Source organism: Numida meleagris, chromosome 1 (genome assembly GCF_002078875.1).
Source record: "Numida meleagris isolate 19003 breed g44 Domestic line chromosome 1, NumMel1.0, whole genome shotgun sequence".
Taxonomy (NCBI): Eukaryota; Metazoa; Chordata; class Aves; order Galliformes; family Numididae; genus Numida; species Numida meleagris.
Window position 1 is genome coordinate 33,399,382 of NC_034409.1, and position 26,765 is coordinate 33,426,146.

At 35.8% G+C, this 26,765-nt stretch overlaps 1 protein-coding gene across 2 annotated transcripts in view; it reads left to right on the top strand.

The window, feature by feature from the left end:
* MON2 (MON2 homolog, regulator of endosome-to-Golgi trafficking) overlaps nt 1-26,765 on the top strand; it is a 102,041-nt gene that overhangs the window by 19,775 nt on the left and 55,501 nt on the right. For both annotated transcript variants that reach the window (XM_021385050.1, XM_021385051.1), the window contains exons 4-24: nt 300-431; nt 2,922-3,051; nt 3,602-3,699; nt 4,340-4,465; nt 5,209-5,403; nt 6,150-6,274; nt 6,578-6,717; nt 10,326-10,479; nt 13,225-13,457; nt 14,737-14,818; nt 15,489-15,670; nt 16,939-17,051; nt 17,801-17,905; nt 18,162-18,242; nt 18,330-18,403; nt 18,477-18,567; nt 19,746-19,847; nt 23,081-23,191; nt 23,984-24,159; nt 25,594-25,756; nt 26,222-26,515. In XM_021385050.1, the coding sequence (XP_021240725.1) occupies nt 300-431; nt 2,922-3,051; nt 3,602-3,699; nt 4,340-4,465; nt 5,209-5,403; nt 6,150-6,274; nt 6,578-6,717; nt 10,326-10,479; nt 13,225-13,457; nt 14,737-14,818; nt 15,489-15,670; nt 16,939-17,051; nt 17,801-17,905; nt 18,162-18,242; nt 18,330-18,403; nt 18,477-18,567; nt 19,746-19,847; nt 23,081-23,191; nt 23,984-24,159; nt 25,594-25,756; nt 26,222-26,515 (2,907 nt within the window). The remainder of the gene's footprint in view (nt 1-299; nt 432-2,921; nt 3,052-3,601; nt 3,700-4,339; nt 4,466-5,208; nt 5,404-6,149; nt 6,275-6,577; nt 6,718-10,325; nt 10,480-13,224; nt 13,458-14,736; nt 14,819-15,488; nt 15,671-16,938; nt 17,052-17,800; nt 17,906-18,161; nt 18,243-18,329; nt 18,404-18,476; nt 18,568-19,745; nt 19,848-23,080; nt 23,192-23,983; nt 24,160-25,593; nt 25,757-26,221; nt 26,516-26,765) is intronic.

The window sequence follows — 26,765 nt, forward strand, 5'->3', positions numbered from 1 at the left end:
GTGTGCTAAGAAGTTGGTGAAAATAATATATCTAAATATATCTTTGATTGTGCTTGCACAGTATAAAATTATACTGTTATTTCTCTGATATGAATGAGTTTGGAGGGTAAATGTCTTTGTACTGTCACTTTTCCAAACAGAAAATAAAGAACCCACTTTAATACGAACCACACATTAAGAGATTTCTGTGATATTCAGTTATATACAGTTATGAGGGTGCTATTCTTACAGGTGTTCACATGATATGAACAGTATATAAACGTCATAATTATTGGCACAAAATGATTTTTTTTTTGTAGGCTGCAGCAGGAAACATTATAAATATGCTTTGGCAACTGATGGAAAATAGTCTTGAAGAACTTAAATTACTTCAGACAGTTCTTGTTCTTTTAACAACCAATACAGTTGTTCATGATGAAGCACTATCCAAGGTAAGAATATGTTAGTGCCAATTACAGTACTTATAATATCTAAGAGGAAAAACGGGGAGAAATTTTATGTATAAAGCTTTTGGAAATAATGGAAGAGGAATGAGATACCTTGATTCTGTTGAGTCTTTATTGGCTTTATATTGAACCTTGCAAATAGGATTTCTTTTAGCTTCCTTTTCATTCTGTCTTTTAATTCCTCAACAATAAAAATTCCTAACCTAATGGGGACTTTAGATAAGAAACACTGGACTAATGCTTATTCTTCTGGTTTACTAAATTAGTTTTCTATGTGTTCAAACTGAAATAAGTGCACACAGCACAGTTTAAGCTGTCACTAATGCAAATATTTGAAGCTGCCCCCCACCCTGCTTTAAATCTGTCACTTAAGAAGTGCAATTATTACTTTTTCAGTCAGAACTGAAATAATTTTATGGTATAATTTTAAACATGTACTGATTTGGCTGTTGTGTTTCAGCTGAAACAAAAAGCAAGTATTCTGATCTTATTATAATCATAATTTATAAGATGAGAAGCAACTCTGTTTACCCATCTGCAAATTATGAAGTTCCTTTTCTAGATTCTATGTGTATATTTTTTTTAGCATAAGGAATTTTTTTTTTAAACAGATTATTGCAAATTTCTGTCTTTGTTATGCTTTGCCTTCAGTGTATTGGTTTAATATAACAGAGTTCTGTGGTTTTTTTGAGAGAATAGAATTCAAGAATATTTTTAAGGTGTTCTGTTCTGATGAAGGGATTAGAGTTTTTCTTTCCCTCAGATTTTGGAGAAACAACTTCCCAGGCAGTTAAATGAATAGATACTAAAAGCTGTATTAATCTATTTAAGCAAAGAAAGGAAAAACATGAAAAGAAATGAAAGCCAGGTTATAAAGATCTGCTGAAGGCAGAAAGATAATGGAAAAATGTGTAGATGGCAGAACAGAAACTTGCTGAGGATTGAAGGATTTGCCAGTCAGTTCATTTTGTCTTGAGTATTCCCACTATGGCAAAGACTCCACATCACGAATTTATTTCTTTTGTTCCACACGATGCTCATTTTCCGAATTAGATGCTGTGTTCTAGGGCAGAAGAGCGTTTTTTGAAGAAAATGTTTATCATTTAGAAAGTGGGATTCTTGGTAGCAGATGTTCTAAAGCAACGTGCAGTAATGTTGTTCTATCAAGATTGAATTTAGACTGTAGAGGGAGGCAAATGCTCACATAGTGCGATTACTAGAAAATGTAATTGCTGTAGTGTTAACGAATTGTTTACAGCATATTGAAAAGTAGTGTGTTTTAGAACTATATAGTCAATTTTGGGCAGGCTTTGACAGAGGCAAGAAAAAAATATTTTTGACACAGCAACATCCTGTAAAAATTCGTGTTTTTATCCAAAGCGTGGATCACTAGAGCTTCTCAGTTAGCCAAATACAAGCCTTAATTAATGTGAATAAAATAATGGATTGGTTTGTTTTCTTTTTCCCCACAAGATTATTTGGAGAACTATTTGAAAGGTTTTTTTTTCCATTTTGAAAAGTTCATGGAGAAAATGAGTTTGAGGCAGATGTGTGTTGAATATTCATGTTTCAGCCTGAGTGACTGAAATTAAGAAAATTACTGGCAAACCTTCTTGTAAAGGCCCTTAATATGCACATTGCAGTTAGATTAACCTGCAAGTCATGCAGTATCTTTTGAAAATCCAGAAATGTGTGATGTATTGTATAATCTAAGCAGAGTGCACGTATAATTTACAAAAAAAAAAGGAAGTAAAAGAAAATTCTGAATTTGGTATGGCAGCAAGTAGCACCTTAGCTGGGTGTGGCTGAAGTTTATGCAAGTGCAAGAACGCTAAATAAGGGTAAAAGAGCAAGAAATACAGGTTTTACCACACATACGGATGTTAATCTTCAAAATTCATTATAAAACCATTAATAATTAAATTATGTGTTAGAGGTACTAACAAATCCTACGGCAAACAATATGCGGGTCACTGCCTGCACAGTGGCACATCAAAATATGCACCTTTGGAGGAATAATAGCAACCCAGCTAACGTGGTTATTGATGTGTTGTGATTTATATAGGAGAGGAACGGTGTAAAGTTATTTACGTTTTAGCTTTGAAGTTGCCTAGTCTTTCTGTAATTAACCGTATAATCCTAATGTCCTCGTTGACATTAATGTTCATACAGATTGTTTTATGTAGTTGATCACTGTGTATTCTCAGTATGACGATTACTGTTTTATTGGTGCATCTGTTCTGTTACTACCACTTCTAGTTTACTTTTAGGGAAGATTACTAGAGAAACTTTTGGCTAGGATAGTCCTTAAAAGTTATTCTGGTTCTTCATATTTAAAGTGATTGAAGTAGGTTTTTTCAGGCACCCTTTTGACAAACGATGGTGGAAAATATTCCCCAGTCAGCTATCTTGACTCTTAGCTAGAAGATGAAGATATAATGCTGTGAGGTGATATGTTTATTTATTTATTTTCAGGCAATTGTACTTTGTTTTCGATTGCACTTCACAAAAGATAATATCACGAATAACACCGCAGCAGCTACAGTACGACAGGTAGTTACTGTGGTATTTGAGAGAGTGGTTGCTGAAGATGAACGATACAAAGGTGGGCTTGCTTGCTTGTTTTAGCCTGTTTCAGCAGACATCTATTGTTTATCTTTTTCAGATAAAGAAGTAGTAAAAAAATCTATGAACACTTTAGAATATCATAGGCATTATTCATTTTTATGGTCTTTTGTACATCAACTTGTATTCACAAGTGATGAAATCCTCAGTGCCAGTCCAAGTCAGTACTATGTATATAGATAGATTGATGTAAAATAATAAATGTTTTTTTTTCTGAAACTGTGAGAGCCCATCCTCAGGTTAGTATTGTGAAGGTGTTTGGGGTGAGGGAGCCACTTAACATGAAGATAACTTAGAACAGTCAGTATGGAATAGGCTACAGTAGTGGTTCTAAAGAGGGCATTCATTGTAAAGAAGTGCTTGGTATTCATGATCTTTGGTATTCAGTCTAATCTTTATTTCTGTAGAAATGATAAGCTGTTGAAGAATTACCTGGCCATTCTTTTAGAGCCTCTTTGTGAGAACACTTAATGTATACTTGATTTTGAACAGTTCCTTGGTTCACAAAACTGATTTTTGTTTTCACACAGACATTATTGAACAGCCAGTTGCAGTTCAAGGAAATAGTAACAGAAGATCTGTCAGTACACTGAAGCCATGTGCTAAAGATGCATATATGCTTTTTCAGGTAGTTGGGCAGCATATGCTTACACATTTGCAGTTATGATTGGGTGCTCTCTGTCTCTGTAAGAAATTTCAGAAATCTGTTTTTGGCATATTGGTGAGGTCCTTAACTAGAGCTTCAGGTCTTCTTAAGTATATTTGTTATAATTGTCAATAATATGCTGTATCCCAGAGGGATGATTGGAAAATGAAGACAAAGTGGCTTAGGAAAATGTTTTATTATTAAATCTTAAGTATGCATGTTGACATTTAGTTTGAGGTTCTTACTTGCTTTAGCCACACACTGCTACTATAGTCATAATTTTTGTCTTTAGTAATGTATATTAATGTAAAATGTATAACAAAAAGTAAGAATTGTATTCCACATACCAATAAAAGTTTCTTGTATTAGCAAGTCACAGATCTTGAGGTATTTTTGAGGGCAAGACCAAACAGAATTACTGCAAGGATACCAGCAAATTAAAAAAACTTTTTTTTTTTTTGCATAAGAACTTAAGATGTATTTGAGGAAAAATTGTGTTGAAATGATTACTTACCAAAGTATGCAAGGAGGATGCAGCGAGTGTAGATTTTGTTGTAGACCAGAAAATTATTACAGCAAAGGACTTGCAGTAAATCTAAATGGTAATGTGTTTCTTTTTAAGGATCTTTGTCAGTTAGTTAATGCCGATGCTCCTTACTGGCTTGTTGGTATGACAGAAATGACCCGAACTTTTGGCCTTGAACTTCTCGAGTCAGTCCTGAATGACTTTCCACAAGTGTTTTTACAAGTGAGTAGTTATCAGAGAGAAAATTAGGAATTCTTCTCTTCATGTGTGTAGTAATATTTACACATCATTAACTCTTTAATTTAGTGTGAATACCACTTTCAAAAGAACCCGTGACTTTTACACATTTGCTCTTTTATTTGATGTAGAAATACTATGTGCTTTTTGACCACTTTTTTTTCTTAATCACATTCACTTTATGCACTTTGTGGAACATGTGTTGCTCTGTTTCACGTTTTATTTTGCCAGTTATATCCCCCAGGAAGTTGTATTTTCCTATCTTGCATTATTTATGACACTTTTGATGATTTAGCTGCGTAACTTAATGAAAACATTAACTTTGCAACACTTGCGAAGTGGAAGCAATTATGACTGTGATTTGTGTGCGTCTACTGCATATAAAGGCACCATAATCTTACAGTAACATATTTTAGCAGATGTTGTCTAAATTAAGAAGTTTAATATGTAGAAAATGATGTATTAGCAGACTATTTTTATTTGCAAAATACAGGAATGTGAGTGCAAGTATGTACCTGAGCATGTGATTTCATCATGCTTTTTGGTAACTTTACAATAGTATCTTATTTCACAAACATTTAATTGATACCAGGATTTACATGACTTCAGAGTTCTTGATCTTAACAGTACCTGTAAATACGATGCATAATCAGAGCTACTGATGGCAATTGAAGAATATCTGTTAATAATTTGTTCTGAACATGAATTTTTCTTTTATTTTCTTTCAGCATCAGGAATTCAGTTTTCTTCTTAAAGAAAGAGTATGCCCTCTCGTTATAAAGCTCTTCTCCCCAAATATAAAATTCAGACAAGGTTCTAGCACATCATCTTCCCCAGCACCAGTGGAAAAACCATATTTCCCCATCTGTATGCGCTTGCTGAGAGTAGTTTCTGTTTTGATTAAGCAGTTTTACAGTTTGCTGGTAAGAAATACGTTCTAATTTTCTTTATGCAGTTCTGTTTTTCCATGTATATGCCATTACTGTGGTTAATAATAGCATTAGTTTGTAGTTGGGGAATGTTGACTTGCACTGAAGGAAGAAAAGTCTAAATATCATCTTTCTCTTATAGGTATTTGTGTTTACCTGTATGATACGCATATGATTATGTTAACTGTGGACTTATATAAATTCTTAGAATAGATAAACTGTTTTCTGTACTTGACTGGCTTGGTTAAAGTTTTGGGAACCTTTTGATCTTACATTATTTGCCTGGTTTTAAGTATTGTTGACTACTATGCTTTGTCAATTATTGCTAAGAGGATTTGTACCTCTGTTGCTGGAACTGTTGACAGAATGTTCATAAAAAAATGCATGTTCAGCTGTTCTTTATCTCCTAAGTGTTAGGCATTTGCTTAAAAAAAAAGTCCGCCTTTTTTCATTCGTTTACTGTAGCACATTTATTAATTTTGTTGAAGTATCTGTAAAGAATTTTATGTCTTTAATACAACTGTGTATGTGGTGTTATCTTGTCAAAACAATACTATCAGTATTAGGTATGGTTTTTTGTATGTTTTTGAGTAAATGCTAATTGAAGTGTGGTTGTTGCTTTTAGATCCTGTGCAAAACTTGTTAGGATAGGACTTTTAAGATGAAACAAGAATTTGGGAAAGATATTTTGCAGAAAGTGTTTTTCTTTTAATTTAGTGACTATAAACTCTATATTTTAGGTGACGGAATGTGAAATATTTCTGTCATTGCTGGTTAAGTTTCTGGATGCAGACAAACCACAGTGGCTAAGAGCTGTTGCAGTAGAATCTATTCACAGGCTTTGTGTGCAGCCTCAGCTATTAAGGTATAACATACAGCAAGTTTCCCTCATACTTACATTATAAGAAATCTTGTTATTTTTCTCTGCTGGAAAATGCTTTCTAAAACATTTTAAATAGGATGAAACTTCCATTCAATAAACTCTTGAAGATAATTTTATATGAAGCATTAGGGAATTCTGATTATCCAGGAAGGGATGAATTACAGTATTCGCATATTGCAAAAAAACATTTACCCCAAACTGAAGTTTATTATTCACCTAATTTACAGAAAAAATTTAGTCTCCAATTTATCAAATGCTTTTTATATTTTATAAAATACTTTTCAGGTCCTTTTGTCAGTCCTACGATATGAAGCAACATTCCACTAAAGTTTTCCGGGACATTGTGAATGCACTGGGTTCCTTCATCCAGTCACTATTTCTTGTACCAAGTGCAGGGAATACATCAGTGACACCAAACCAAACTGGTAAGGCCTTGTCCTTATTATAATTAATTTTCCAGTTTTTTTTCATGTAATAGTAAATTCTGACTTGATTCAGTATATACATTTTGTTTGGTATAGTCTTGTTCCTTATTGTTCATTTAGCTGAAAAGCTAGCTTGAGGCAAACTATGTAGGTCCCTCTGAAAGTAATGCCCCCTATTTATTTCCACGGAAACTACAATAGATACAAACAGTACAACAGCACTATTTGATAGAGCAAATTCTTAGCTACAAAATGCTATTTTTCAACATATTCACCACCTTTAGCCATGCATTTTTGCCAGCAATGAGTAAGAGCCTGCATGCCACGCTTGTAAAAATCTGCACCAGCAGAGGTGATCTACTGTCAGTGCTGTTGAAATGCTGAAATGCACCACCCACTGTTTGGTCTCCATACATGTTAAGCAAACATGATCAATGAATGTCAGTGGGTACAATTTTTTCTGTGTGAAGGAATTCAACTCCACACCTTTGCTTCATACACATTTCCATGTCAGGCACTGTTCTGTCAGCCTACCCCTCTGCTGCCATCTGTCACACAGAAACGAAGTGGAATGGAATATGGGCAGGATGGTTCAACTTCTACTGCCGTACCACCAACATCTGCCTCTGACATTGTGGGCCAACATAATACAAATAGGAGACATTACTTTCAGAGCAACCCTCATAGTTTTCAGATCCACTATGCTAGATGATGGTACATACCTGTATCACGGAGAAGACATAGCCCTCAAACAGCATAGGTGTAGTCCTGCATTTGTATCTGCTTCTACGGCTACCAAGCTCTTTGATTCACATATTTTCACAAGGAACTTGAGGTATTTATTTCTAATTTCTAACTACTACAATCAGAATTCTGTCTGATTTGGGAGGGATGTCACTTAAGGCTATGTACAACTGAAGTAGTAAGACAGTGTGTGTTTGCTTCCTGTTCTGAGAGGCAGTAGTATATTCTTCTGGATTTTTAGGGACAAAACTGGACTGAGGAAGCCAAAAAGTAGAAAGGCTGATCTGTGTTTTACAGATAATCTTTGCTTTGTCTTTAAATTGAAAGTAATTGCTTACTGAAAATAAACTTGGTTATCTTCTTTTTTTGCAGCCAGGATTATAGCATTTCACTAGGTATATTTTATTTATTATAAGAAGAAATGGTCTTTCCTGTTAATCTCTTTGCAGAAAGTCACATCTGATTTAGGGCTTTCTGTTTCTTCCCAGGGTTCTAGAAGCATGTCTGCTGTTAAATAAATAAACATTAAAAAATCTGGGCTTAAACTCATACTTCCCAGATTTCCCTGATGAAGTTTGAATTACTAGTTGATGTTAATATTATTTACGTGAAGTAATTTGATACTGGTTGATTGATAGTTACCTGTATGGAAGCTGATAGAGGAATATTATTTCTGGGTTAGTTTAATCCACTTACGAAAGTTAGAAAAGCAATTTTCATCATATAACACACACACACAAAGAAAACCATACTCCTTCTCCTCAAAACTTACATTTTTCATTCATGTAAACTAGCATTGCAGTAGGCCTATACCTTTAGTGGTGTCATTATTTCAGTCTAGGAAATGCTGAGTAGAGTGAGGTAATCAATTCCCTTGATGTGCTGGCTGTACCTCTGCCAAGGCACATTGCTGGCCCATGCTCACCAGCCCACCGGGGCCCCAGGTTGTACCGGAGTTTTGTGACCTGTCATGGAGACAGAAAACCAGGACTTCTTTCTCATGTCTGTAGATAAAACAGTGGCACTTAGGGCCCTATTCTTTCCTGCAAAAACCCTGTGGAGAAGGACTTGTGGGTTCTGGTGGATAGAAAGCTGGACATGAGCCAGCAGAGTGCGCTTGTGGCCTGGAAGGCCAACCATATCCTGGGCTGCATCAAAAGAGGAGTGGCCAGTAGGGAGAGGGAGGGGTTGTCCCCCTCAACTCTACCCTCTTGAGACCTCATCTGGAGTACTGCATTCAGGTCTGGGTCACCCAGCACAAGAAAGATGTGGAGCTGTTGGAACGGGTTCAGAGGAGGTCCATGAAGATGATCAGAGGGTTGGAGCACTTCTCCTGTGAGGAAAGGTTGAGAGAGCTGGCCTTGTTTAGTTTGGAGGAGAGAAAGCTCTCAGTATGGCTTCCAGTACTTGAGTTGAGCTTATATGCAGGATGGCAACTGAATTTTACGTGGTCTGATAGTGATTGGGAAAGGGGGAATGACTTTAAACTCTAAAGAGGAGAGATTTAGATTAGATGTTAGGAAGAAATTCTTTACCCAGAAAGTGGTGAGGCCCTGGCACAGGCTGCCCAAAGAAGCTGTGGGTGCCCCATCCCTGCAGGTGTTCAAGGCCAGGTTGCACGGGGCCCTGGGCAGCCTGAGCTGGTGGATAGCAGCCCTGCCCACAGCAGGGAGTTGGAACTGGGTGGTCTTTAAGGTCCCTTCCAACCCAAGCCATTCTGATTTTATGAGATGGTAAAAGCTGCATCTGCCTAAGTTTTGTGTCACTCTTAATTGGTATAATTGGTATAAGCCTTTTTTTTTTTTTTTTAACTGCTGTAAGGAATTGTATTGAAAAAAAATAGTTTGACTGCTTGGTGGGATTGCAGAAAACCACACCAGTGTAATCATATTCACGTCAGTGATAGTGCATAATTGACCAGTTTAGCAGTATGACTTAAAGAAAAAAAAAACTATTAAGCTTTACTGTATTAAAGTATACATACATAGATATCTGCATGTACTCATATTGCCTGAATTAATAGTTTAGCTTCTCAGCATGGTTACAAGAGAGCGCACTGAAATGGCAGTTATACTGCTAGCAGGTGCTATGAGTTGCCTTTGGAACTCTGCCCTTTTTTCTCCATTGTCTATGCAGATAGAGCCTGAACTTGTGGCACCTCCTTCTAGTTCATGTATTCTTCTTTCCAGATACAGGAACCATGTGTATACAAACTTCCTTGTCCTTTTATCTGGGGATTTATTTATTTATTTATTTATTTATTGGGTTGGAACCAATGCCTCCTATCTGTTGGTTGGCTCTTCTCTGATGTTATTTTCTTCTGCCTTGGCGTGGAACAGATTCAGACACTGCAGTTCTCTTCATGTGCCTTACATTTCTGAAATCTTTAAAGTTAGTGGTGGTCTTTATTCTTGAAATGATTATCCTCTCTTTCCTACTACTTCTGAGATCTAAATGCTACTCAAACAGTCCTTAAATTTGAAAGCTGTCTGAATCTTCACTAGAGTATTTATTATTTCATTGAGACCATTGAAGTTCAGTTTGTTCAGTGGTACATGTGCTGCTGTGCCTTGCTGTGTCTGTCACAGAAACATTTTATTCTGACTGAAAGTATTTAGGGCAGGCAGTTACTATGAAACGACTGTGCCTTTTAAACTGATTCCTTCTCACATAGCTCTGTATTGTAGACAGCAGGGGGAGCTCAAAAATAGTTTTTTGAGTTGGTGGTGATGTGTTGAATAGGGCATCTCAGATTAATCAGTGTATCACAAGTTAAAAAATTAAGTGTAGGAAAAAGATGTTTGCTGATCACTAAAGTTAGATTGTGAGAATGGTTAATTTTAACCCTTCGTTTTTCTGAACAGGAAGCAATGCGTCAGGGAGCACTGGATCAGCACAGCCAAACCCAGGAGTGCTTGGAATGGGAGGTGGTGCGACTGTATTACCTGCCTTTGAATACAGAGGTACTTGGATACCTATCCTGAATGTAACAGTACAAGGCAGTGCTAAAGCTACCTAGTAAGTACCACTATCTTTTTGAAAAAATATACGACAAATATTTTTATTTACAACTTGTCCAAGGTTTTTTTTCCTTTTTTTTTTAATTAGTGAATAATGAGCTGTTCATTTCACTGGTATTGAGGTATATTATGGATTTTCTTCTTTTCAGTGGAGAGAGGTCGTCTAATTTTCAACTGTTTTGTCCAAATTATCTGGATTCCGTTCTGAATATCCCTTATAGCTGTAGCATCTGTTGGATCTTATTTCTACTATAGTGTTGCTGAATTAACTCTACTTTTAGGTCTTGATATAGTTCATAGCAATTTTATAATGTCTTTTGCTGGTTTCTGTAATGACAAGCATTTGTCCACCTACTGCAGCCTCCTGCTGTTCTACTTTTCTTTTTTCTTTTCTATTCTGACTCAAAAGTTTTGCACCCTCCATTATAGCGTCCTGTGCTGCTCTGAATTTGCTTGTGTCTTAACTTTGGCTCTCTCTCCAGTGAGTCCATGATTCTCTCTCAGTAATTTTTGCCTTCTGTAATTTTTGCATTGTTTTTCTTCTATGAAAGATAATGGAATTATTGCTATCTTGTCTTGTCAGCAGTTTGTTTCTCCTGTATCACGCTTTTCTGTAGTCTCTTAAGATATAACTGTAGATTCAGGTTACACCCTCACTTTGATTTTCTGTTACTGCTGACATTAGATTTTCATAAAATTACCAGATCTTTTATTTTTATGCACTGATTTAATTGGGGACCTCTGTGAACAGAGCTAGCAGAGTTTTTTGCTGGGGTGGGGCTGTCTTCTTTTGAATGTAAGAAGACTTAAATTCAAAATTTTTCAAGGCCATTCCCATGGAACTAACAACTCTGTTCTGCAGTTTCCATTCCCATCTTTGAAAGTTAGTGCATATGATCTCCACCTCAGAGGTGTACTTTAACTATTAAACCCATTGGTAATTTTAAATAGAGCCGTATACATATACATATATATACCCACACTTTTAAGTAGATAGAAAGTGAAATGTATTGGCGGAGGGAAGAGGGGAAAGCACTACATTGTGACTGCATCACATAACTCATGGAGCTGAATCTAAGGACTTCCTTAGTTGGACTGTGTTACCCTTCACTTTAAACATTGCTTGTTTTTCCTCATGTGAGTATGTTGCTTTTTTCAGACCATCACCTAAGCTTGGATCACTATTGCTTCCTTTTCACCTGATGCCTTATTTTCTTTCTCTGGAATCCATTCAATTGTACCTTTTTTTCAGTTGACCTCTTATTCCCAAATCTCACTTTCAGCAGTTGAACTTACAATAGGTGTTATAGAAATCAGACTTGAGACTTCAAGAAATAAAGTAGCAATTTCTGAAATCTATAACATTTCAATTAATGATATATTTTGTTGTCAGCTAATTTAATGGCTTTATTTATCATTTTTACAGCAGAGGTTGTTTGCATTATTTCGTCTTAGTCATTTTTTTCCCCTCTCTGCTACATTCTCCAACATAGGTGAAAACTAACTACAGTACAGAAGTCCTGTGTTGTTGTGGTACTGATCCAAGACTCAGCTGTTCAAATCAGTACCTGTTTGAATGCCAAACAGTTGACAAAGCTATGCTTTATTTGTAACTACACTGTTACTGTTTTCTTTTATGGAGTCATCATGCCTTACTTAACTATTGCTCTGTTTTTGGTGTCACAACTACCCGTTATTTTTTTGTTGCTACTTCAGTATGGAATGAATATTGTTTCTTCTGCCCTCTCTTATATCTTAAGAGTAGAAACAAAAGTTGAGCATTTGATCTAGCTATACTTCATATTCCCTCAGATGCCTCAGGCGGCCATCTTTAGGAAAGTTGAATTAATAACTGAAGAATTACATGCTTGGGGAAAGATGAATCTTTGGGCACTAGAGTATAAAAATTGTCTTAGGTATGTGGTAGTTGGAATGCCTGATCTGTTGAAGAATGTTTTGTAAAGCAAATCCTGGAACAGCAGTTGCTGGGATAGCAGGTAGTTTCTGTTACAGGCTGTCTTTCCCTGTGCAGACACTGCTGCTGCGGCAGCTACAATCTGTTTCTTGTTGGATTTGTAACCCAGCAGCTCTTCATAGGCTTTTAAGGTAAAACATGAAGAAAAGTGACAATGAGGCTACATTTCTAGAATGATGATGTTCAGCAGTGAATTGTGTCAGCATTTCCTCCTTGTGTAAGTTAACTGCCATTGTCTGCCTATGCATGTAGTTCATGAGTATTTATTCATATATTATCTTGCTATGGCAGAATTTTTTGGTTGTATGGACTCACCTTGGAATATCTGGCTTATTCTCAGTTTGTTATAACAATATTCCCCCTGTTGTGACTTTCTGACCTATTTCTTCTGTTGTTTTTTTTTCTATGTAGTTATGTTCTTTGGGACGTGTTCAGTTGCAGTAGCTATAAGTATAGTATTAAAAGTAGAATAATTTATTGAGCGATACCTACTGTGTGTGTTAATTTCATAAAGTATTTTGTAGCAGGTGTAAATACTGTATTCAGTGTTTGTACCCATTAACTTACCTTTTTACTTAATGCTTCATTTACACTTTTAATTAGCAAATTAATTAGTCAAGTAGTTGATTTTCTTGAGTTTCTGTAAATCTTCAAGGTTATTTGGAGCCTGTTAGCACTTAATGTTGATTTGGAATCTTTGTTTTTGTTGCTGTTTTTAATCACAGTTGTACTATTACATAGCGACCTCTAATGCTTTCAATTTTTCAGTTTGGAAATGCTGGACAAAGTAGAGCCACCTACAATTCCTGAAGGCTATGCTATGTCTGTGGCATTTCACTGTTTACTGGATCTTGTCCGTGGTATCACTACCATGATTGAAGGAGAGTTGGGAGAGGCAGAAACAGTCAGTCAAAGCGCAACAGAGGCAACTTCATTACCAGCACAGCCTTCAGAGCGGCAAGACTTACAGTCTCTGTCTGACCAGTCAGACAAAGAACTAGGTATTAAAAATGCAAATGCTGTCCAATGTACAACAGTTTTCTGTAAAGTAGGATTAAGAGAGTTAATGCTTTGTTGCTTGAACTTTTTGCTTTTGAAGTAGTCCTTTAAAATCTTATGTAAAAGCTCTTAATGATGGAAGAGGGTTTTGTTTTGTTGGTTTGTTTTGTAACGGAACAGCAGTAGCCTTATAAAACTGGACTTCATATAATGCTTCTGTCCTGTAGCACCTTAGCTCTACACATATTATGGTGAATTGATACTGTTTTACTTGTTTGTGGAATGTGAGCCAGAGATACCAGGCGTTTTGTTCTCCAGAATGGTTGTTCTTCCTTCCTGTGTCCTTTACTCTTCATAAGAAAAACCTTAACTGAAAGAAATGTGCCAGTTAAGACTATGTTACAAGAAAGCTGTATTTCTATTAACAAGATGAAAAGACAAATATTTTAATGGAAAGATTTTAAATGAGATACAAGTATATGGGAAGAACATAATTTCTTTAAAAATGGAAGTAATGTGAGCTTGTATTTGTGCAAAATACAATGAATCTGTATACGTATGTACAGAAGAAGATACCTCTCATGATGCTTTGACTTGTGTACCTGGCATCTGAGATTCTACAAGCTTGATTGGGCAGGGTTTGCGGTCCCTGCTGAACGCAGAGCTCTCCATAATGCTGCAGAGCTCTCCATGGTGCTGCAGGCAGCACAGGTTTGGCCCGGGGCTTTGTCATGGCTGATGGAGGAAGAAAGCACTGTGGACTTACAGGCACATTTTAGTTTTGTTAGACCTGTTTTATTTTCTCAGTACATTAGAGAAATGAAAATATATATATATCCAATAACCTGGAGAGCTCTAAAAGCCAAGGGGAGAGGTAGTTCCTTCTCTGCAAAATTTCAGTAGAGTGTTTCTTGTTTACTCTGTGTTCCACATTTATGCTCTTATGCATGCATGCTAATCTACGTAGAAAGGTGTTAATAGTAGTTTTATATAACTTTGTAGGATTTTTTAGAAAGTAATTTTGAATAAGCATTGCACTCGTTACATTTTTTACTTTAGCAATATTACTTTAGATGTGGCTATTTAAATGGTAATAGTGTGAGTGCACATGTACGTGTGTCTGTGTGTGTGTGTATATATATTCAAATGTGTATGTTTGTATATACATATACACAAACTTTAAAGTTCCAACACCAGACATTGTATGTTTGTGATAATATTTTACTGTAACAACTTTCAATTAAGTGTTTCTACTTTAAATAATTATGTATTTATTTCAAGTTAGCAGAGCTGTCTGGGAAGAAATGGTGAATGCCTGCTGGTGTGGTCTTCTTGCTGCATTGTCTCTCCTGCTTGACGCAAGGTATTTGATCTTCCATTTCTCATTATTTTTCAGAGATGATATTCCCAGTTATATTTTGAACTGAGTTTGTGTATTTGTTGACTGTTGTTTGAGAGAGCTATTCTTAGTAAGTAAGCAGAGGTCTGTGGGTTGGTGATTGCTAGGCTGAGTGAAGATCTATTAAGTGTAAACTACATGGAACCATTACTGTACTTCAATATAGGAAAATTAATTTCAATTTCAAAGACTTCCATTTAAACTATTTAAATCTTATTCCTTTTTACTTTGACTGAATGTTTCAACATGGTGAAGTGATTCTACTCACATTGTGAATAGAGTTGATAAGAATCTCAGATAATGTTTCAGCAATTGTTATTAATATACAGTCTTTCAGATGGAGGAGCTGTTTACTAAGTAATAGCTTTAGTAACTATTCAAGAGTCTTTTTCCTATCAAACACTATTTTCTGAAATTAGTGTTAAATATCTCCTCATAATCTCCTTTGCAAAGTCATTCATAACTAAGGAGCGGTTTTATAGGAAACGGTTCTGGAGAATTTTGTTGATTGGTTATGCTTGTTCTTCAGTGTTTATGGTGTTGCCAGTTTCAAAGTATGAGTTCTCACTGATTTCAGTTTGGGTTAGCTGCTTCTGTGCCATGGATTCTTAGTAAACTGTGTGTACTGTTTCAGCACTGATGAAGCTGCTACCGAAAATATTTTAAAAGCAGAATTGACTATGGCTGCACTCTGTGGAAGACTGGGTCTTGTAACATCAAGAGATGCCTTTATCACTGCCATTTGCAAAGGATCCTTACCTCCTCACTATGCTCTTACTGTATTAAATAGCACAACTGCAGCTCTGTCCAGCAAATGTAAGTATATAGATTTTCCTCTATTGTTCAAATGTGTTTAATTTTGCTCTACATGTTGTCCATAAATTGAAACCCATATTTTCTCAGGATGTAGTTGCAAAGATGTACAACAGTATTATTGTTTGCCATAAAGTATTTGGCTATATTAAATTTAGTCAGAATCTACAGTCAGAATCTAGACTGCCTGCTTTCCAGAACCTGCACCATTTTCTAGGTATAACTCTAACCAGCCTAAAACTTAGTGTATGTCAGAAATTTACCTTCTAAGGAGGTCTGTCTATCATCCTAAAGATCTGTTAGGATCTGTAATAAAGGCATTCAAATTCTGAAAAAGTCCCTGGCAAGAAACTCAAATAGTTACTGACTAGAATATTGTGCATTTGTAGTGTACTGTGGTCTTTTCTACAATTGTGTAGTGATTAGTAGAACTTACTGCGTAAATAAGTCTTAAGTTCTAGACTCTGTTCAGCTTAGAAGAGATTCAGTTGATGCTTTCTACATCCTGAGATAGTGTTGTAAATCACTGGATATGCCAATTGAGAATATACTCTTTCTAATTTTGAAAATGAATTGCTCTGTAGCCAGAACTGCAACTACCTGGTGAATAGGCAGGTGGATTTAACATTAGACCTCTTAAAACAAAACAAAAATACTTCAGTATTAGAACAAAGACCAGAACCTTTTCTCTACCCCATGAACTAAGTGTATTATTAGACCACAAGCATACAAAGCGGTACATATGACTGAGGTACACTAGATTCTGTGAAGATGAATCAGTGAACTTAATGGTATTTTATTTAGGTTTTTCTTTGTTTTGCAGGTGAGTTGTAAAATTATCTCCTGTAGTGTCCCATATTGGAAAGACATCACTATGTAACACTTGTGAAATCTTCATTTTCTGAATGCCCTATTACAATGGTAGCACACAATTATACTGCTAACAGATAATAACTGCAGATAACCCAGTTGAGACATAGCCTGAGGCTTGTATCTTACCATCTTAGCAAAAAAATTCAGTCTTGACATAAAATATATTTATATTTTGCAAAAGGGAGGGGGGAAATTAGTACTGGTTCATTTAACCCCATAACACAATGATGTAATAGTCTGTATATAACTAAAGATTTAATTGAAGTAAGCTAGCTATCTTAAAGCTAATACTGTGAAAACATTTTCAGGAGTATGTTTGCCGCTACTCAAGAGTAGTGGTTGTTGTTACCACAGCAGGTGCTGGACTTAAATTTTGGGTTTTTTTCATTTTCCTTTAGCATATTCCATTCAGGGACAGAATGTTCAAATGATCAGTCCCTCAAGCGAGTCTCATCAGCAAGTTGTGGCAGTGGGACAGCCCTTAGCTCTTCAGCCACAAGGAACAGTTATGGTAAGTACAGCTTGTAAGTGATATCTGTCCTTTATCTGCATCTCCGTGTATCTCAAAAGAGGCAATAGATAAACAGCATTCTTGCAAATAATGAAATATTATCCTAAGCTTTCATTTGGATGGCTGCCCATGACTACAAGTTTCTGAAACTGCTTTTTTTTTTTCCACTCTGAATCTGTTGTTTGAAAAAAACTTGGGTCTCAGCTGTCATTTGTGCCTGTATATGAAAGTTTGCTTCAATGTTTTGTCATGAGATTGACTTTGATTTTATAGAGAAGATGCATTTAAAGCTGGAGTAATTGACTTTGTGTCTTTGATAATAATGTGACATTGGGAGGAGAGGGCACTGATCAAATTGTATTCAAGCCCAGCAAAATAAGATTGAGAGAAGGAGAGATACTGAATTACTCACCTAAAAAAAGATATATTGCACCAGTGCAAACAAGATATAATCTTTAAACTATTTAGTAAAAAAAAATCGCAGGCTTCCTAGTATCATGGCTTAACCCTAGAAGGCAGCTAAGTACCACACAGCTGCTTAGTTTCCCACACAACCGTATCCCCACAGCACCATGGGAAAAGAGAATCAGAAGTTCAAAAGGTAAAGACCATTGAGTAAGTTAAAAAAAAAAAAAAAAAAAAAGTTATAGCATGATGTGAGCTGCTATGAAAAAGCTATCTCTATTCTAGCCAAAACTACCACCTCTTGAAATACTGTTATTGTAGAATAATATATATTTTTTTTCCAGCTGACTTCAAAAAATATCCAGTGTATGAGGACATTGCTCAACTTAGCACACTGCCATGGGGCTGTTCTTGGTACATCATGGCAACTTGTCTTGGCTACTCTTCAGGTATAACAGGAAGTATTTATGGTTTCTGATACCTTACTTTTTCATTACACATACTTTTGATTTTGAATTTTTATGTGACCAATAGAAAAAACTTTGATTCTTCTTCTGACATATTTTAACTGCCTTGAGTAAATACTGTGGCGTTTTCCTTGAATTCTGTTTAGTTGGAATGCAACCAGCTAGCTTGAATAGAATGTTAGTTTTGCTTGCTGCCTGAAGAAGTTTTCCTGCTGAAGACCATCTTTGTGTATTTCAGCATCTTGTGTGGATTCTGGGGCTGAAACCTGGTGTTGGGGGTGCCCTAAAACCTGGAAGAGCTGTAGAAGGGCCCAGCACGGTAAGCACAATTGTACATTTTTATAGTTAATGGCTATGTGGTGTTTTCTGTTGCAATCTGTAAGATACGTTTCTGTCTTTTTTCAAGGTTCTGACCACAGCAGTTATGACTGATTTACCAGTTATATCCAACATACTATCAAGACTTTTTGAAAGCTCACAGTAAGAAACCTTATAATTAAAGTAACATGTTTGTATCAAACTTGACAGTGTTTTGATAGCTGTTATTTTTCAGGTATCTTGACGACGTATCTTTGCATCACTTAATAAATGCCCTTTGTTCCTTGTCTCTGGAAGCCATGGATATGGCCTATGGAAACAATAAGGTATAAAAAGAGTTCTCTATTTTCTTCTTGCATTTTTTTTTTTGTGAAACAGGCAGAAGACTTGTATATTTGTCTTATAAACTTTCTAATATTAAGGCAGTAATACACCTGCTTTTTTTACTCCTGAATAAAAAATAATGTTTCCATTAATCAGATTGTGAATGGATAAAACTTTAAAAAGCCCTTATAATTTCAGAGGTTAGAATTTTTGTCTGGCACGGTATGTTCTGTTAGGTGTTCATTTTCAGTATTTATAAAAATAATATGCTTCAGGTAAAGCATGACAACTCAGCTACTAAGAAACTAGTAATTCTTACTTGCCTGGGGAAATGATAGTATTCCTGTCAGCCTCAGAAAATAACCTCTAGCCCAGGATCGTTAAAGACCCTGTGACTGAATAAAATTGAGCATGTCTTCTCCAAGTCATAATCTAATCCCAGATGAGAATTTCTGAAAGTTGTTACTTGATCTATTACCATAGAGATAATGATGACAGAAAATGTCTTTTATAGTATTTGACAATTATAGTAACAAGGCAGAGAAAAGAGAATGAATTAAAATAAGTGAACCTTGTGTTTAAAATCAGTTGAAAATGAGAATCAAGTCAGGGGAAATGGGAATAGTGAAGAGCAGAAAAATTACATTGCAAGTCATTTTTGAATATGTGTTCATTGATTTATCATAAGCTTCAACAAATCAATGTTTGCATATGTATTTGATGAATGAGAAATGTACCATGTTTCTGCAAGGCACTTATGAAGTGGATTAAAGATAAAGGGTAGAGAGAATCTTGAATGTTTTATTTGTTCATATACACTTAAATTTGCAAATTGTGATGGGGAAGAGACTGTTTTTCTAGTTAAATATGTCATAAAACTGGTTGGAGGGAGGGCTATGAGAGTAAAAACAAGGTTCTGGAGAAAAGCAGGAAAAATTATGAAAAACATGTTCATCATGATATGCTGTTGCTACCCCCTTGTGGCTTCTCGTGAAGTACTGCAGATGCCATGGAAACTTCCCAGCTGTCTTACCTGGACTATAAATGCTGTGATAAGAGCTTTTGAAATAAGAGTACTTCAGTGGAAGTACATCTTAATTTGCAAATTATAATGTAGTGAATGGCTCTGACATCATCTAAGTTACCTCAAAGTCATGTGTTCAAATTCTCTTTTACTAAGGAACCATCCCTTTTTGCCGTTGCTAAATTACTGGAAACGGGACTAGTTAACATGCATAGGATTGAGATTCTTTGGAGACCTCTGACGGGTCATCTTCTGGAGGTAACAAAATGCTTTTATAAGTTGCACTAGAACTTAGCATGCAATAAGGTATTGCCTTATGGCAGCGCATTTTTAAAGTGTAAATGTTTTTCTTAATCTAAAGTGTATTTAGATGTTTTGCTTCATATATGTTGTTTTGTGGTTTGCATCACAATTTTAATTTAAATATTTAAATTCCAGTGTTTTACAGCTCTTACTGACTTTGTCTTTACAGTGCTGTCAGTACTTATACACCATATATGTGTTATATTTACCGTAACATAAACAGTTTTCATTTTGGATTCAAGTGGTACAAATATCGAGGGAGATTTTAAGATGTATTTACTGAATAGATTGAAGCCATTAGATATACCAACAAAGATTTCTTGTTTGTTTTTAATAAATGTGAAGTCATATTTTGTATTGCTTCTTCAAGAGAATACCATTATAAAAATAGCAACATGGGTGTCATTTGTAGAGTAAATATTTTAACTCCTAGATGAAAAATTTGTTTCATCAAGGAAAAAATCTTATATTTTGAATTTGAAACTAAAACCAGATTACAGAGTGTACTTGTAAAGTTTTAATCCTCTACAGGGATAGGTAGAAGAGTGAAATACAAGAACAGGGGTATGTTTAAAGACAGCAAAGGACTGTAGTGGATTAACCTTGGCTGGCTCCGAAATGCTCACCTAATTGCTCACTCATTCCATCTCCCAGCAAGATAGGAGGAGAAAATACGTTGAAAAAAGCTCACGGATCAGGATAAGGACGGGGAGATTGGTCACTGATTACTGTTGTGGGTTAAACAGATGACTTTAGGAAGATTGTTGACAGTTAGTAACAGTAAAATAACAGAGTAAGAAAATAAAACTAAAAGCACTTTCTGCCCAGCCCCTCTCTTTTCCTGGGTTCGGCTTCACTCGTGATTTTTCTGGGTCCTCCCCACCCATGAGCAATGAGAGGATGGGTAATGGGAGCTGTGGTCAGTCCAGTCCATTGCACTTTCTCTGTTGCTCCTGCCTCCTCACTCTCTTCCCTTGCTCCAGTGTGGTCACCCTCACATAGGATACAGTCCTTCATGAACTGCTCCAATGTGGATGCTTCCCATGGGCTGCAGTTCCTCAGGACTGCTCCATAAACATGGGAAGCACTTTGTGCCAGACAACCTGCCCATGTGTGGGCTTGTGGGCATCTCTCCGTGGACCATAGATCTGGCTGGGCGCCTGCTCCTGTAGAGATTCTTAATAGGATATAGCTTCCTTCAGTCTTTATCCTTCTTGGGCTGCACATAAGATCTGCTCTGCTGTGGTACTCCATGGGCTGCAGGGGGAATCTCTGCTCCAGTGCTTTGAGCACCTCCCCCCTCTCCTTCTTCATTGATCTTGATATCTGCAGAGTTGTTTCTCTCGTGTTTTCTCACTGCACACTCTAATAGCTGCTACACAACATTTCAACTTTTTTTTTTTTTTTTTTTTTTTACCTTTTCTTAAATACGTTATCACAGAAGTGTGCCACCAGCCTCGCTGACCAGCTCAGCTTTGGTCAGCAGTGAGTCCCCTCTGAAGCTGACTCGGACAGGCAGTGCTCACCATAGAGCAGCTCCTGGTCTCTTCTCACAGAAGATATTCCTGTGGCACCTACCCAACTCCCACCCCCCACGCTATACCTTGTCACATAAACCCAGTGCAAGCAGAGAGATTTTCTTCCTCATTTTCCAGAAAGTATCAGATGCTTCCTTCGAACCAGTGCATTATTTCAAACAGTATTGAAGATTGGCTATCTCTGATCTTATTTATGGAGATCATCTCCACATAATCTTGTATCTAGGAGAAAAAAAAAATTGGATACTTAAAGGTTAACAACTTAAAGCAGACATCTTTCTCTTGTCTTTTTCCCTTCCAAGACAATAAGGTTCACCATCCACACCTTGGGACTCCATGTTTTCCTATAGTAAGCATTCTTTTTCGGACTATTATCCATCATGGATATTTGCTGCTGCTTTTTTTTTTTTTTTAGGAGATGCATAGTCTATTTCAATTTATTTTAAAGTACTGCATTATTTATATTTAAACCTGTATCTTTGAGGTACAGTGAGGAAGGAGAAAGCACCAGCTGCAAATTCAGTTAAACACAACCTGAAGGAAGAATTCCTCCCCTGTTTCTGTAAACTGATTCAGAGCACCGTGATGTAGTTCAAATTCTATCATTTTATATAAAATAACAAAAATGAGTTAATTTAGGAGACAGGCTATTTCTGTTCTATATTTTTTAACATGAGGCTAGCTTCTCTGCTTTGTTCTCCTTTTCTGTTTGGCTAGTGTCTAATAATGAAACAGTCCACCAACCCAGCCCAATCTAAACCACCTTCCTTCCTTATGATCTTGCCCTGGTTTTTGAAAGACATTGGATTCTCATACTAGCTAAGCTCAGGCAGGAAGGATGGATAGAAATAATTGTTTCAAGGTCAGTGAGACTATCGATAACCTTGTTTATTTGAGGGCAACAGACACAGGATTACAAATACAATTACTGTTAATCTATGCATAGTGTTTTTAATTTCTTCTTAAAAAAGCAACTGGAAAAACAATTATTCCCAGATAACTAGGAGACAAAGAGAAAGAAAGATGTTTGAAACTTAAGAGTGAAATAATGTTACTGTCATTTTGTCAAGTTTTTGAAATAGTAATGTGTAAGGCTTATTTTACATTCACTATGTGGTTACTTTTTTGTGTTTGAGACCATAGAAGAGCAGACACATATTGTGCTGGTCAATGTCATGCTTCCTTACTTGATTATGTATATTAGGCTGTGTGTGAAAAATGAAATTTAGAATTTTGTGGTAGCTCAAGGTTGAGTTAAACCTAAGAGTGTCAGACATTCATTGAAGAGTTGTTTGGTTCTTTTTAACCCATCAGTATCTGAAATAGCAGTTAGCATATTGATTTTTGGAGAATGTTTTGACTTGAATTACTGTGGTTTTCAATTTGTTTCCTTCTGTGTCTTTCCCTGCTTCCTGTTGCTTCCTTATTCAGAAGGTATGTCTGACCAAAAGATAATTATTTTTATTTCTTTCTAGTATTAAACCTGATTTTAACATTTAAAGATTTGTTGTATTGTTGTAGAAAATATTTTACTAGAATGTTGTATCTAAATGTCCACTACAGTTTAAATGCCCAATTTTTGTATATTACATATACTTAAATCTTGGTTAAATAAAAGTGCCTTCAAACAGAACACTGCTATGCTTTCAGGTCTGTCAGCATCCCAACTCCAGAATGAGAGAATGGGGAGCAGAAGCTTTAACTTCTCTTATTAAAGCAGGACTGACATTCAGCCACGATCCTCCATTATCACAGAATCAGGTAAAGTAAGTTTATGAAAAGCTGCTCTCCTCTTTTTCTGGGACTTATTATGAACATGAAATCAGAATCTTCCCTAGAGGAAGTTTTCTACAGTTCAGTGAATAGGAGGCATTCATAAAGCAATTTTACCATTGAGTTTATAAAGCCTACAGCTGTAACATTCAGTTGTAACTACTGAAAATCACCTTATGCATTCTAATGAGCTACCCTCTCCTTTTTCAAATGCATAACAAAGAGTACCAAGGCTTGAGTGTTATTTGTGTTTGTTAGAACAAATTATGGGTCACCCTCATGAGTGCAAAAACAATTCCAGAATGCTTTATATATTTCAGAATGTATATATGTGATGTAGTGGCATGTAAAAAAAAAAAAAAAAAAAAAAAAGGCCTAACCTTCTAAATCGCAACTATTCAATCAATTATTAGTAAAATATTCTAATATTTTTACCGAGGTTCAGTGAATAATATTTTCAAGGTCTGCTGGATGAGCATAAAGTTCCATGATAGTTGTTATGCAGCTGTAACAGCATGCTGTAGTCGCTCCCTTAGGAACCTGGAGAACTGACCGAGAGAAAAAAAGAAAAGAAAATGCAGATTTCCTGCTGAGATACTTTATAAAGAGTTTTTTTAGAAGGGCCTGTCTGACACTGACTTCCAGCAATTTGGTTAACTCTAAAAACTTCTTCTTAGGACTCTTAGATTGGTACTATATGGTTTCACTTACTATATGTAAAAATAATTATGAATCAGTTAAAGCATATTAAGGATGCTAAAATTTGCTGTTTACTTTTAGAGACTGCAGCTACTTTTACTGAATCCACTCAAGGAACTGTCAAACATTAGTCATCCTGATATCAGGATCAAGCAGTTGGAGTGTGTGCTACAGATTTTACAGAGTCAGGGTGACAGCTTAGGACCTGGTTGGCCATTAGTCCTTGGAGTCATGGGAGCAATACGAAGTGATCAAGGGTAAGTGATCAAAATAAAATATTTAAATCATGTAAGGTGAGAGCAGTGGAAAGAGTTCTGCTTTTATTTTCATACTTGAATAACCACTTTGATAGTAGCGTAATTTGTGTTGTTATTTTTATCTTATGAACAAGTTTACTCAGCAGACACAGTGTTGGTAATTTTTCTTGTAGAACACTTTTATTTTACTGTTATCCTGTTGCCACTTGCATGAAGGACTTTGAAACCTCTCTCCAAACACACGGTAATGTTATGGCCTTGCGTTTGAATTTAGAAAAAGAGATTACTTGCCCATTAATGCAGCTCTTCAAAATGAGCTGCATAACCATACTTTCATTTCCTGCCTCCTTTCCTTCTCCTGTAGAGTCCTTGAAGATTGCGTACTTCTGGAATTTTGAAGTGGAGAGGGAACTGCACCAGTTTTGTGTGTGTTTCAATTTATAGAATTGTGTAATTGACATAACGGAAAGTAGCATACAAACAGTTCTTCCATACATACAGCAAGAATAAATACTTATGTGCTAGGATAGGTATCTGTAGGATACCTGATAGGTAGGATGCATCTTATTACACAGAGTTAATAGTTATAACGTTATTGTCCATGTCAAGTTCTGTGTGCATTTCTCTGGCTTCCATCTTCTGTTGGCTCTTATTTTACAACAGAAGTGGCCCACCTATGATATTCATTTTGAATTAGTTGGAAAAAAAAATGATGCTTTTAATTGAGATTCTGAAATAAGTAGCTGGCATATCTATATTCTGACTTTTTTTTCCTGGAATGTGTATTCTGAAGGACACTCAATTTTTGTGTTACAAACATTTGGATTTTTCTTTTCTGTGTTAAATATTAAGCATTTAAAAGGCCCCATAGCTAAATTGAAATGCAGCTGCAGTAGTCTGCCTTCCCTATTTTGCATTATCTACACTGCACTGCACTTTTTTTTGATTCCTTCATTTTGTCTCTCACAAAACAAGGTTTTGGTTCTGGATAACCTACCTGCTTAGAGGACTCCTTCTCACAATCATTTTCCATACTACATTTTTATTTTATCTGTTTGTATTCATAATTTAATTCTGAAGGGTACGTATTTATTTAATATGTATTTAACAGCAGATATTTTCAAAAGATTTTGTCTAACGTAACATATAGTATTGAAGCATGTATGACTACCATTATACACATCTTTCCTATTAAATAAAAATATATTTTACCCACCCATCTATTTTGCATACTTCAAGTTGAGGCTTCAACTTAATGTTGCATTTCAAAAAACATTTATTTGAAACATTTTAAATCTTGTCAATCCATTTCAAAAACGTATATATATTTAATAATACTATCTCTTGACGTATTTTATTCAAAAAGTTTCTGTGTTCTTGAAGAAATTTGAAATTAGAGTGTGTGTGTGTTTTGTTTTTGTGTTTTTTTTTAAGAGAGTCCTTAATACGGACTGCATTCCAGTGTCTTCAGTTGGTTGTGACCGACTTTCTTCCAACAATGCCATGTACTTGTCTGCAGATAGTTGTTGAAGTTGCAGGAAGCTTTGGTCTTCACAATCAAGAGCTAAATATTAGCTTAACTTCAATTGGTTTATTGGTGAGTTTCATGTTAACCTACAGAGATGCTGCTTCTGACTTTCTTTTTTTAATTAATGGAAATTATTTGTAGTCCATTCTACAAGTAAAAGCCAAAGCCTATTTTTTTTCATTCTTACTGCTGTCTCATGCTGTCATTTGGAATCATATGTAAATTGAATGAGCTTTAATCTTCCTGCCACTGTTTAAAAAAAAAAATAGTATTGAATTGTAAGCATTTTCACCAGTATCCTGTTTTTAATACATTGTTTCCCTTTCTAGTACCTAATATATAACTATGGCCTATAAGGTAAGATTTAAAGAAACAACTTTCTGCGCCTTGCAGCATTCATGTGCTGATCTTCCATTAGTAAAGGGAACTTTGCAAAATACTTTTAAATGTGAAAATGAGAAACGTTTTATTTCATGATCATCAAGAATGTTGTAATGTTTTATTGCATAATATAATGTTTTTTTTATTTTCTAGTGGAATATTTCAGATTATTTTTTCCAAAGAGGTGAAATAATTGAAAAGGAACTTAACAAAGAAGAAGCAGTGTTGCAGAAGCAGGCAGAAGAAAAGGGGGTGGTTCTGAATAGACCTTTTCATCCTGCACCACCATTTGACTGTCTTTGGTTATGTCTCTATGCCAAACTTGGAGAACTTTGTGTGGATCCCCGACCTGCAGTTAGAAAGAGTGCTGGGCAGACGTTGTTTTCCACCATTGGAGCTCATGGAACTTTGTTGCAGCACTCAACGTGGCACACGGTGATATGGAAGGTATGACACGTAAGCTTCTACTGAAGGATTTTAAAATTTCATTTATATTCACATTTGCATGCTATTATTTTTAATATCATTTAGCTAGTTTGTTAAGATTCTTTGAAATATAACGTTCGGTGGTAGAAGTCTGACCTCATTTTACTATTATTTTTTTAAATTTTCTCTTGCCCTTAAAGCATTTTATGAAATGCAATTTTTGCATCTTGGTCTTTTCTTTCTTATGCAAGAGTTGTATAAAAGGGCTATT